The sequence below is a fragment of the Pseudorasbora parva genome, chromosome 23 (genome assembly GCF_024679245.1).
Source record: "Pseudorasbora parva isolate DD20220531a chromosome 23, ASM2467924v1, whole genome shotgun sequence".
Classification (NCBI taxonomy): domain Eukaryota; kingdom Metazoa; phylum Chordata; class Actinopteri; order Cypriniformes; family Gobionidae; genus Pseudorasbora; species Pseudorasbora parva.
This window is the reverse complement of record NC_090194.1, coordinates 36,140,621-36,154,567: the sequence shown is the minus strand read 5'-3', so window position 1 is coordinate 36,154,567 and position 13,947 is coordinate 36,140,621. Positions and strand designations below refer to the sequence as shown.

Here is a 13,947-nt window from a genome sequence, read left to right as displayed (position 1 = left end):
GAGTGTGTTACACACAGTGCAGAATGATAACTGCAGCTTATGCAAATGATGATTGACTGCCAAACATAATCAATGTTACAATGCATTGTGCACATAAAAACACACCCCGTTCTAGGTTCATTATGATGTGCAGTTAGTGCTCAGCACAGAGGGAGGAGATGTTAGACATGTGACCAGAGCTTCACACCTTATAAAGCTCAGTGTCAATGCAAAGCAAGAGTCCGACTCAGAGATGGAGGTTCAAGACTGGGTTGAGTCTTCCATACGAGCGTTCTTCTGCTTGACTGGCATCACGGGAAACTTCTGGCTGGGTTTGCGCTCTCTGCCCAAATCCAGATCTCAGCTGCGGACCGGTGACATCCTCTTCCTTAACTTGGCCGTATCCAATCTGATCACAAACTGTCTGGTGGATCTGCCGGACACTTTGACACAGTTCGTGAACGGCTGGTTCATGAGTAAAAATTACTGTGGCGTGCTGCAGTTTTCGTCTGAAGTCTCTGAGACCTGCAGCATCTTCTCCACCATGTTCATCAGCATGTACTGGCATCAGAAGCTGGTGGGATCGCTCAGGCGTGGAGGAGCGCCGGTGCAGATGGACAACCTGCGGCTGGTCGGCGTTTTGCTCGCGGCGAGCTGGAGCGTGGCGCTGATGTTCAGCATCCCACACTTTTTTATCACCGAACATAACGGGAACGAGAGTTTGGAAGTTTGTGAGGAACGTTTCCCAACATATGCAGAGAAACGGACGTTTGATGGGCTTTATCTCATTCTGGCTAACGCCGTTCCTATTGTTGGGATCACTTACGCCAGCGTGCAGATCGTCTTAGTGCTGCTCCAGAGCCAGAAACGAGTCATGGATCACTCTAAAGGAGCCACGAAGTCTCGAGTCGTAAATAACAGCACCGACCCGCAACAGAAGACTCAGGGCCGACCCAACCCGTCCTCCGGCAATCAGGTGCGAGCTGCCAAAAGTGTGGTGGCGGTGGCCACGATCTTCATCATCTGCTGGTTCTCGCACCTCGTGCTCCGCATCTACAGCAGCTTCAGAAACTCCATCCTGGCTGTGAAGTTGACCAATTTTATGGGAGCGACTTACACCTGTTTCGTCCCGTACGTCTACCTGCACGGGGTGAAGAAACTCAACTGCTCGTGCTGCTGAGGACTGGAGTGGAAGGAAAGGGGTAAATGTTAAAATAACATATCATCATATATAGGTTTTGTATTATATGCCAGGGCTTTTCAAACCTTTAGATGCCACAGACTCCCAAAGATGAACATCCTCATGTGAGGGACTACATCCTGAAAACTAAAACATCTGTTAATACACTAAAAATAATAATATTATCAAACATTAGTTTCCATTAAGTCACTTTATTATATATATTTTCTACTCACTGTTAATGTGTAATTTATTTGTTTATTTCAAATTAATTTGACTTGTGAAATAAGTGATTAAATGTTAAATTAACATATAATAAATAATAAAAAAATATAATATTTGTATTAATCTTTTAAATATGTATTTTAATAAAAAAGTATTAATTCATTTTAATCTAATTTATGTATGCACTATAAATACACACACACACACACACACACACACACACACACACACACAATTTCTCAGTTTTTTGCATGTTTTTGCCATGTAATAATTTATTATTATAATATTTTTATTATTAATGAATTCATTATATTCATATTTGTAGTTTTACTCTAGGCTTTTTCAGATATTTATTTAAATTTCATTGAATTTTTTAAAAACATTTTTATCATATGTTAATTTAACATTCAATCCTATTTGTTCAAATCTAATTTAATTGTTCTCATTAAAAAATTTTGTCTAGACTATGAAGCAAATTTAAATAAATAATTAAATAAATAAATTTGCTTAATTTATGTTAATGTTTTATCATATTTAAATTTAATATTTCATGACTTAATATTTCATTTATTTCAATCTTTTTGATTTATTTACATTTTGCATGTTTTTTCTTTACTTCTACACGGACAACATTATAAGCTGTCTTATGTAATTTAAATATGCAAATAGAATATTTATATGAACAAACCCCTTTGTAAAAACCTTCAGAACATAGATACCAGTGAAAAATGTGGTGTATGTAAAGCTGCTGAAGTGGAGAAAAAACTTAATCTACAGATGCATATAAATAAAAGTGCAATAAAATGGTGTATTTTGGATTTATGCATAAACTGCCTTCTTGCATGTAGCGTAATGTGAAAAACATGTAAATAATAAAGTTTGAGTAATTAGTTGTGCATGTAAATACATCTGTTATTTCCCATTTGTTTTGTATGAAATGCATGTGTGAACTGTAGCAAAACCTGCTGTATCATCTTTTCCACCACCAAAGCAAAAACGGAGATTTGTCCCCCCTGTGCTTTACTAATTGCTGCCAGCAATCACTGTAATGTTCGTCATGCCACTTAACAAATTATAAACCTGCATATGAACGCAATTCTCGTCATGTTTTGTTTGCCGTGATATCAGCATAAAAATCTGTTAACAAAGATTAAGGATAATAATAATAATGACATCTAATTATAGTACATATATTTACAGTATACGGATCGTTTTAAATTTTTTTTAGCATGTTGTGATAAAGTTCATTATTTTCCATAATGTAATGATAAAAATTAAACTTTCATATATTTTAGATTCAATGCACACCAACTGAAATATTTCAGGTCTTTTATTGTTTTAATACTGATGATGTTGGCATACAGCTCATGAAAACCCAAACCCATTCCTGTCTAAATTTTTTTTTGTATATTTCATCCGACCAATAAAAAGGAAAAAAAAGTCAACCTTCAAATAATGATGTTCAGTTCTGCACTCAATACTTGGTGGGGAATCCTTTTGCAGAAATGACTGCTTCAGTGCGGCGTGGCATGGAGGCGATCAGCCTGTGGCGCTGCTGAGGTGTTCTGGAGGCCCAGGATGCTTCGATAGCGGCCGCAAGCTCATCCAGAGTGTTGGGTCTTGCGTCTCTCAACTTTCTCTTCACAATATCCCACAGATTCTCTATGGGGTTCAGGTCAGGAGAGTTGGCAGGCCAGTTGAGCACAGTAAAACCATGGTCAGTAAACCATTTACCAGTGGTTTTGGCACTGTGAGCAGGTGCCAGGTCGTGCTGAAAAACCAAAATCTTCATCCCCATAAAGCTTTTCAACAGATGGAAGCATGAAGTGCTCCAAAATCTCCTGATAGCGAGCTGCATTGACCCTGCCCTTGATAAAACACAGTGGACCAACACCAGCAGCTGACATGGCACCCCAGACCATCACTGACTGTGGGGACTTGACACTGGACTTCAGGCATTTGGGCATTTCCTTCTCCCCAGTCTTCCTCCAGACTCAAAAATAGCTTTCATCCGAAAAAAGTACTTTGGACCACTGAGCAACAGTCCAGTGCTGCTTCTCTGTAGCCCAAAAGTGTCTTGACCTGGGGAATGCGGCACCTGTAGCCCATTTCCTGCTCACGCCTGTGCACGGCAGCTCTGGATGTTTCTACTCCAGACTCAGTCCACTGCTTCCGCAGGTCCCCCAAGGTCTGGAATCGGTCCTTCTCCACAATCTTCCTCAGGGTCCGCTCACCTCTTCTCGTTGTGCAGCGTTTTTTGCCACACTTTTTCCTTCCCACAGACTTCCCACTGAGGTGCCTTGATACAGCACTCTGGGAACAGCCTATTCGTTCAGAAATGTCTTTCTGTGTCTTCCCCTCTCGCTTGAGGGTGTCAATGATGGCCTTCTGGACAGCAGTCAGGTCGGCAGTCTTACCCATGATTGCGGTTTTGAGTAATGAACCAGGCTGGGAGTTTTTTAAAGCCTCAGGAATCTTTTGCAGGTGTTTAGAGTTAATTAGTTGATTCAGATGATTAGGTTAATAGCTCGTTTAGAGAACCTTTTCATGATATGCTAATTTTTTGAGACAGGAATTTTGGGTTTTCATGAGCTGTATGCCAACATCATCAGTATTAAAACAATAAAAGACCTGAAATATTTCAGTTGGTGTGCAATAAATCTAAAATATATGAAAGTTAAATTTGTATCATTACATTATGGAAAATAATGAACTTTAATCACAAAATGCTAATTTTTTTAGAAGGACCTGTACATGCATGTATTTTAAATGTTCTTATTAGTAATAACAGTAATATATAGTGTATAGCATTTATAATTTACTATATTCAATTCTGTACATGCATGCATATATATATTCACAGATCAAGTATAACATGATCATTGAAGTGTTTAACACTGATGATCTCTTCATTTTGTCCTCAAAGTTGATGTGTTAGAATCAGTAAAAATGGGCAAGCGTAAGGATGAGAGCGAGTTTGACAAGGGCCAAATTGAGATGGCTCAGAGCATCTCCAAAACTGCAGCTCTTGTGGGCTGTTTTTGTGGATGTTACTTTGGCACGCTCCACCTACCTAAGCATTGCTGAGACCATGTTCAGCCTTTCATGGAAACGGTATTCTGGTGGCTGTGGCTCTTCCAGCAGGATAATGCTCCTGACACAAAGCACAAATGCTTCAGGAATGGTTTGAGAAGCACAACAACCAGTTTGAGGCGTTGACGTAACCTCCAAATTCTCCAAAATCTCAATCCAATCGAGCATCTGTGGGAAGTGCTGAACAAACAAGTCCGATCCATGGAGCCGCAATTTACAGGACTTAAAGGATCTGCTGCTAACATCTAAGTGCCAGATACCACAGCACACCTTCAGGGGTCTACAGGTCAGCAAAAAGGGGACCAACACAATATTAGGAAGGTGGTCATAATGTTATGCCTGATCAGTGTATATAATTTATACAAATTATTTATATAATTTGCATACCTTTCAGAAATATGCTGAAACAAGTCCTCAAATTATTCATTTTACACAATTGTAATTTAAAACAAAAACCTTTTATTATTTTCAAATCATTTGAAATACATATTACGCATTTAGACTTTTATAAAAATGAGTCCTTCTCATAAAACAGTGGCCCTGCTAGTACAAACCGCTCGAGAGCACGAGGTTTCCTTTCAGTGGAGAAACTCAAAAACAGCACTGATGGGAAATGTGCCTCAGATACGGTGACCGTCAGTGTGTCTGCTGTATCCTCAGCGCTTAGCCAAAGTCTGCACACATAACAAAATGCTACCGAACTCCCATAAAGAGTTTTAGCAGTAAAAAATATCCCAGGGCAGATTATGAACAAACACTGTACAGATACCAATGATTAACTAAAGCAAGATTTATAGATTCACCCTCGTATCTGTGCGTCACAAACACTTCCACACCTGAAGTGTTTACTTTGGCCATCTGCGTGCATTTCCATGCCTGGATGAATGAACATTATTCTGGAGGAGTTTATATAAAGACTGAGGAGCATGAAATACGTCAGGCTACTGTAGTACGAGGACGTCAGAGACCACAGTAAACACTCATGTTAGGTCAGTAACCTTCACTGTCCTCAATGCAGCTTCTCCAGTTTGGCCTGAAGGGATTTGAAGTTGCGTATAATGTCCTGCAGGGCAGCGTTCGGACTCAAGGACTGCAGCTCCACCAGATAACCGCAGATGTTATCCAGACAAGCGTTAGTGAACCTCCGTCTGCAATGAACCAGAGAGAGAGTGAGTGGCCGTTTTTTGCTCAGATCTGATTTTTTGTTTGTCTGTTCACATTACCTTTTAAAATGTGGTCTATATCTGATTCCAGTGTGAACTGTTTGAGGTTTCAAACTAACCCGCATGTGCAAAAGAACAATATCAATGACATCAGACGCAGCGCGCTGTTGCACTAAAGTTCGGGAGGTTATAGGGCAGGGGTCTCCAACACGTCGCTCGCGGCTGATTGGAGGTAGCTCGCCAAGGCTACTTTGCATCTAATCAGAGTGAGCTAATTTTATCTGACTTAGAATTTGTTATATTTATGAACAAATGTAAATGTAAACATGCAAATGTAGGGTTGTCACAAGTACAGGTAGGCTACTTTAGTACGATGTTGGTAGTGAAATTTTAAAAAAATGACGATACCAGCATTTCTGTATTACCGGTTGTACCGACTCCCGAGTAGGCTATATTCGGTACACGCAGCTTTCGTGTTAATCCAAGCGCAGGGCTCCAAACTGTAGCCGAATATATATACTAGGGTCTGTGAATATTAAACTGCAAATTACTGGCGCAACAGGCGCAGATGCGAGGGCGCGGCAGCGTGCGCACACACACTCGCGTGACTTTGCCATGTGCCACTGAGGACACACGGACGCATAAACTGTCACTTCATGAGAATTTAACGTTTCATTTAAGAAAGCTGTCATATGAACACAGACACTCAAAGGTCTTCATGGCAACCCGCCATAAAAGTTTGGCTAAACGTGAAGTTTAACGTGGAGAAATTGACAGAATATATTAGGCTACTGTTGCAGCCTATACAGTAGATGTAGCTACATCTCTATGTAATATACGTCTACTAATAATAATAATGCCTAGATGGTTCCTTATTTTTCACTTGATATTTTATGTACAAACTTTTTAAACAGCATACAGTCTTTAATGTTTATGTATGATTTACTTATAATTATCATCGTAAATAATAAACATTTTAAATGTAATTGATTTTTTTTAAAATAGTAAAATATATATATACATACATACATACATACATACACACACACACACATATATATATATATATAATTTTTTTTTTTGTATCAACCAAAATTGATACTGACTACCGTAAAATGTTTATGGTGTTGGTACCAACTACTGGAACTTCTACTACACTCTTTCAGGCGTAAAACAGTTTGGATTGTTGTTAATATGTGAATTATGATGCATTATTTAAGAGTTTTAAGTATTGTAGAACATGAGTAGCTCTCGGCGACTTTCATTTTTAAAAAGTAGCTCTCAAATGTAAAAAGGTTGGAGACCCCTGTTATAGAGGAAGTGAGCATTTTCACTTTTATTTTAAAATGTTTGTGTAATGGAAGCCATAACAGTAATGAGCAGGTGCTGAAGAGGAGAAGAACGAAAATAAAGAAAGCAAAATTGGTTATTTTGGCCTTTTGTTTGCTTCCTTTGGCACGTTTTTCTGTGTCCCTGTTCTTGCATTTCGAGTGCTTTCAAAAACGGAGCGGTTACGGTAGGATCCTTCTAGTTTAGCTTGAATTGAAGTATCTCCCCATATACTAAATAGGTCTAACACCTCACTCTCCCTCCACTGACTCCCTCCATCACTGTTCTCCATATCTAGTTTTTATTTATATATTTATGATTTAATGCCATATCAGCAGCAATGGCTATATGCATGGCACTCAACAGTATCACTTCAATACATTGTTTACAATCATTTAACAATTTTATCTTAAAAACAATCACTAGACAACATCAGGCATATATGTCAATAACAACAATAGTCATAATAACAACAATTACATAGAATCTTTCAATTGAATATTTGACAAAAAAATCTAAAATTACTCCAGGAGAAACCTTTTTAAAAATATAATTTAATGTGTTTTCTGAATAAAACCGTTGTCTAATATTATTTAGAAAAGGACATTATATTAAAATATGTTTTATACTCGTGAAATTCTTACACAAATCACAAACCGGTTTCTCTTCCCGCTTCAATAAATATGAATGAGTGAGTCTTGAATGTCCAATTCGGCATCTCGTATATACAACCTGTCATATCCATTTTCAAAATAATAACTAATAACTCCTTGATTTAAAACTGGATTCACCTCATATAATTTGTTATTTACACATTCGTTCCATTCCATTTGCCATTCGTTATAAATGTACAGGTTCAATATAGGTTTAAAGTGTTAAAAGTATCCACTGTGTGATATTTTCCCCCATCTAGCGGTGTAAAGGTTTATGACCATCCAGTGAATAATATTTCTGTTCCTCTCAATTCTGATTTTGTTTTAACTCCAACGGGGGCCGATTTAAAATGCAAAAAGTGACAGTGTTAAAACACGAAGCTTGAATTTACGGGTGTGTCCCTCTTTGGCTACTGTACTTTCAAGATGGAGGCAATGGCGGCCGGCATCCGAACCCCTCACCCGTATGTGTTTTCAATGGCATATTATAAACTTACGAGAATACTTTATTACTTGAAAGAAGTAAATATACATTAATGAGCACATATTTTTGAAAGAACGAAGTGTTTTTAGCTAAGAATAAACTAAAAAAAGTTACACAGTGTAGCTTAAACGTCAGATGCTGGTATTTTACATTCAGTGTTGCCAACTATTTTCCAAGGAAAGTAATGTCTTAAATGTCGCTAGATGACGTCATGCGTTAATTAGCATATTAGTGACGTCATCACGCCGTCCTCGCGTTCAGTCTGCCTGACGTTTTTTCTCTCCTAATCCGTGCTCATTTACTATATTTCACAATAATATAATACAGCCGACTGTCCAATAAATGTTTTTTTATTTTCTATACCTTTTTGTCATACAATATATGATATATTGAATTACAAAAACAATTATATGTGTAAAATCTGAATTGAGAAACTGGATGAACTAAAGCTATGTGATAGTGAGTAATATAAGGGATAAGCACACACACTAATTTATTTAAATATAAAACAAAAGAAGCAGATAACATTAAGTGAGAAATCGATGGCAACCTTGTGTTCTCATGTGTAGCTCGCTCATTCACGTCTGTCAGCTGCTGTCTGTGTGCGCGTGCAGCTCCCCTCAGCCATTCACTGAACAGGGCAGACGCAGAGAGAGGTGTGTGTGACGGCAGAGGGGAAAAAAGACCTCGCGCTCGCAGGACAGTACTGGCGACATATGTAAACTAAAGTAGCTGAAGTTTGTCCAAAAAGTCGCTATATTTGTCGCTAGTCGCTTTTTTGAAAATAAGTCGCTAGAGGGGTCTGAAAAGTCGCTTAATATAGCGACAAAGTCGCCAAGTTGGCAACACTGTTTACATTCTGTCATTTCCAACTGAAGTGCTTCCTTTGCTGCTTTTTCTGCTTGTTCATTACCAGTCAATCCCATATGACCTGGTATCCAACAAAAACAATATTAACACCTTGTTTTCTAGTCAAGTTTCGACATAGATTGACGTAAAAGTCGCATCAAATCCGCCTTGGTTGTTCACACTGCGGCCGCATTGAAAAAAATCTGATCTGGGTCTGATTCAGGACCACATATGTATATGTGGTCTAAATCTGATTTAAGATATAGGGCTACAACTAACGATTATTTTGATAATCAGTTAGTTGGACGATTATTTTTCCGATTAATCGGATAAAAGGGCTATTTTCATTTAATTGGCAAAGCACTATTCCACATCCTGTCCAATGCTGTCCTTCGAATAAACGTGTCAGCTGAGTGCTATGAACACACACACAGTGAATATATCACCATTACAAAAATGAACCACAATGAAAAAATATTAATAAATAAATAACAGGGCTATTGTAGTTATTCAATCGTAACCACAAATTAATCATCGTTTTGCTTCAAATCTGTAGTTTAACTATATTGTATGCGTGTGGTTATACAAATGGTAATCAATACAGCAAAAGCATGGTTACCGAACTAAAAACACGGTTTTACTTTCTAATTAAACCATGGTTAATTTCCATAAGGGTGTATCTGTGGTGTAGCCTACATTATTTGCAAAAAAGTTACTAAGCATAAGTAAATCCCTACATTAAAATTATATTAACGAAAAACAAAAACACTAATTCAGTGCTACCAGGGAGCATGTTCTGCAGAAACACACACACACACTCTCTCTCTATAGTCAGTAACTGTGTTAGTCATTGCTTTATCCTGAAGAAACATCTTACATTTATATTCAGTTTCACGCTGTTATAACTTTACAGTCACTACTATCATAACATGTTGACTTATAAACATAAATTTAGCTTCCAGCATTAGATATTTCAGATAAATTAATGTTTTTGCACTGAATATTAATGCTCTCTCTCGATTGAGTTCTGTCTGTTTGACGTGCATGTGCGGCGCGTGAAATGGTAGCATTTACAGATGAGGATATAACTACTCTTCTCTGTATAGATCAGAGGATAACCTGTAAAATGACCGTTTTGCACACACACGTCAAGAGCATGACAGGGTATGTTAACCGCTAATACGTTCGCTTGAAGCCTAAAATAAAGAGTTCTCATGTTTTGGGCGTTTGGATCACCTTTCTTGCATCAGCTCACTCCGTTTCCACTCCACTATTTCTAGATGCACATTTTGCCTATAAAAATGCATTATTCAGTGCTGTAATTTGGCACAACGTGGAAGATTTGCTTACAGACAGCAGACCAGACTAATCGATTAATGAGAATCATTATCGATTAGTTGTTGCAGCCCTAGTAAGATATGAAGTATATGAAATGTGTGGCGCACGTTATGTGTACCTGTCATAGGTGGGCACACGGCTGGGGTCGTCCACGTATCCCGACAGGAGCACATGGATGCACTGCACCAGGTGAAGGGGTTTCTTCAGGCGCTGCCAGCACGGGTCCTGCAGAGACACACTAATCATTCACTGCTGCAAAACGCTGTGCATATAATGGCTGTGTGAAGGAATATGAATAAAAACTATACTTTATAACTAACATATATATATATCCATGGTATAAATAAAAAATACCTTGAAGCCGTTCTTAAAGAGGATTATGGATTAATAAATAAATAATATGGATTAGTAAGTAAATATATAACTACCGTAAAGCCATCCTTAAATAGGATTATTGATCAATAAAATAAAATAAATATTTAAAAAACAAAAAAGGAAATAAAGTTATAAATTAAGCAATTTTAAAAGGATTATAGAATGATAAACAAATAAAACAAACTGAAAAAAAAAAGAAAAAATAAATAAGAAAAAAGTCTGAAATAAATATATAACTACCCATAACAGGATTAAGGATTAACAAATAATAATTATACTGAAATGAAAAAAAAAAAAAAAAATGTAAGTACATAAATATATGTTAAGCAATTTTTAAAAGGATTATGGAGTAATAAACAAAAAAATAATAAAATAAAAAGCAATTTTTAAAAGGATTACCGAAGAAGGTCAAAATCCCGGCGCAATCATATATATATATGATTCCTCATTAGTGCCTGCGTGGATCGGTTGAATGAGGCATCTATGTAAATATATCTATGATCACGCTGGGATCTCCGTTTCACTTGGAAATACGTCACAACACTAGCCTCGAAATCTAGACGCACCCTAACGGCAGCAAATCTAATCTGCCGCGAGTATTGTCTAGCAACTCTCAATACACATCTGAGCTGTAAGAACCAAACTCTGGTCGGCCCAATCACATCGTGTTTAGAGTCGGTGGGCGGGGCTTAACATAGTGACGGCAGAGTTTGCGTGCTACTTGAAAACAAAGAAGCTGGCGAACAGCGGTCTTTTGAAACGGTTTTGGCTGCGACTCTGGAAGACTTGGAGTTAAGTTTTTCTGAGAAAAGAGCAAAGAACGGCACAGAAATCATGCTTAAGAAGGGAAGATATGTTCAGAGTTTTGCCGACCGGATACGGTGAAAGTTTAATCTGTCAGCTAGCGCTGCTTCACGTTGCTCTGGTTGGTGTAGCGCTATCCTGGAAGCGAGGTGGGTCAGGCTTGTCAGGCTATCACAACACTAAAGTAAAGTCAGTTGCAACTTCTGCTTCACCAGGACTTCGGGATTATGGGAAATGCCCAAACTGGAATGATCTCATGGTTTGCGATGCAGTCTCCTAAAAGCTGCTAATCTGAACGTGGCAGTAGTTAATCATTCGGCTCTCGTACCCGCGTCTTGAAGAGCTGGTCATAGACCTCCAGCAGCCGCGGGAGCTGAACTCCAATTTCCTGCATGGTGAAGGTGACAAAGCCCACGTCCCAGTTTAACCGGCACACTTCCTGTTCCAGAAACTTCACCAGGAAATCTGAAGATCACAGCACAAGATTAAAAGACAAATCACTTGAGCTTCAGTGTAAAACTGTTGCGGGAAGGCAAGCGGTACCTAAAGGAAAGTATCGTGGTGTCCCGGCATACAGCTTCCCCAGTGACACTAGCTTTAGGCTCATTGCTCTCATACGGTCCGCCGGGCTCATGGCCACACTGTCGCTCAACTCTGGAACACACATAACACGCCATCAGACACACACTCACGACACAGGAAGACGTCTGTACCGGAGAGGCTTTACCCTTCTCAATGATCTCCTGCCACAGCGAGTGCACCAGGATCGGATCCGAATGTCCCGCACAGTGAATTATAGCCAGCTTACACTCCGACAACCGGAAATGATCCGCAAACTCGCCATACAGCTACAGAGGACAAATGATGACGCAACAGATTAGGAAGCGCACATTTGTAACCCAGCATGCTGAACTGAAGCGTCTTCTCTTACCTTGGTGATGTCCATGAGCTCAGAGTCCAGCTGTGTAATGGCTCCCTGCACAGAGGGATGCTGGGAATACTGTCTGCGGAGCGTTTCCTGGATCTGCACCTGAATCCGCACCACCTGGAGGATCACAGTAGGGCTGCACAATTAATCGAATTTCTAATCGTGATAACGATTATGGATGCTACGATTATGTACTCGTTCAAAGCCGCGATTACAAAAAAAATGTAAAACGTATATATTTCTGTGCTTAGATAGCATGTTACGCTGTGACAGCAGTAGGCTGACTGGTCGATTGCATGTGAAATAGCACGGAAGTCATGCACACAGCCTATGTGTTGTTTTGTTTACCTTCTAAACACAAATGAAGATGTTTGTTATAAAACCTGCGATTTCTGTGCCGCGGACATCAAGACTGACATCAGGGACTGTCCGTTCCTCTCAAACTTTGGATCAAAAAGATCCAATAAATGTCTTAAAAGCATTGTAAAAATAAATAATAGAGTGTCTAATCCAAATCTTCTGAAGAGACACAATGGCTTTATCTGATGATCATATTTACCACAACTCATATACTGTATAAACACGCACGTTCAAATGATTGCGAGACACGCGAAAACAACATAAGTGAGTACATGCAGAATTAAAATTTCAAGATTAGCTAAACATTTACAGTTTAGGAATAGTTGTTTTGACACACTTTTTCGAGATTAGATCTGTGACACATTGATCATCTGAAGCGCAAGCAGTGACGGAATAACACTCCTCAAAGCGCAAACATCATTTAAAGCTACACTCCTTATAGTGAAAAGGCAAACATCATTTAAATCATCAGATCATTTTACGTTTTAGTTGTATGATTTCCTTTGAGCATTTTAGATGGTTTATTCTTATATGAATAGTGCATTAAAAGCGGGAGAGGGGGACATAGCGACTGGGAGAGAATGCTGCCTGCATTGAAGCATGAGTAGGAAAAAATTAGTTTCAGTGACATTACTACATTAAACCACTATATATAATGTTGAATATAATGTATAATGTGGAATATGTTTTGGTCCCGATAATAAATACAATAATAATAATAATATTTTATTAAAAATAATAATAAAAAAGAAAGTTAAAAAAACTATTTTGTCTTAAAATTTCAATAAGTTAATTGATAAGTTAAGTAATCGTGATTTATATCAAACCATGACAAGTGTATCGTTACACCCCTAGTATAAAGCTATTCAAATCATCATTCAATGTAAATTGTAATAACCGTATTTAATAATTGCAATTACAATTTCAATGGAATAATCGACAATTATTATTTGTCATAAACCTGCAGCCCTAGATCACAGCAACATTACGGCTAGGGATGGGTACCGAAACCCAAGGAAGTGTATGCAAGATTGTGGCCAAAACTGGATCGGCAAGTGTACACCCCGATTCGAGGTTGCCAGATTGGCTGCAGGATCAGCAAGAACGTTTGTAGATCTGCAGCTGTGGTAACTAGAGCAGATCGGGCAAACCCAGATAAACGATAATATTGTCGTTCTGAGACCATT

General features: G+C 38.5%; 2 protein-coding genes across 5 annotated transcripts in view; one reads left to right on the top strand and one right to left on the bottom strand.

Annotated features, from left to right (window-relative positions):
• Positions 1-232: 232 nt before the first annotated feature.
• Positions 233-1,159, top strand: ora5 (olfactory receptor class A related 5). The gene has a single exon (XM_067433304.1). It carries the CDS (start codon positions 233-235, stop codon positions 1,157-1,159), a length of 927 nt encoding a protein of 308 aa, XP_067289405.1.
• Positions 1,160-4,913: 3,754 nt separating this feature from the next.
• The window catches only part of nup155 (nucleoporin 155), a 45,297-nt gene continuing 36,263 nt past the window's right edge, over positions 4,914-13,947 (bottom strand). For all 4 annotated transcript variants that reach the window (XM_067433334.1, XM_067433336.1, XM_067433335.1 and 1 more), the window contains 6 exons: positions 12,404-12,517; positions 12,200-12,320; positions 12,016-12,126; positions 11,801-11,937; positions 10,412-10,518; positions 4,914-5,625 (listed from right to left, as the gene is read on the bottom strand). In XM_067433334.1, coding sequence (XP_067289435.1) covers positions 5,487-5,625; positions 10,412-10,518; positions 11,801-11,937; positions 12,016-12,126; positions 12,200-12,320; positions 12,404-12,517 — 729 coding nt within the window. In that variant the 3' untranslated portion in view covers positions 4,914-5,486. The remainder of the gene's footprint in view (positions 5,626-10,411; positions 10,519-11,800; positions 11,938-12,015; positions 12,127-12,199; positions 12,321-12,403; positions 12,518-13,947) is intronic.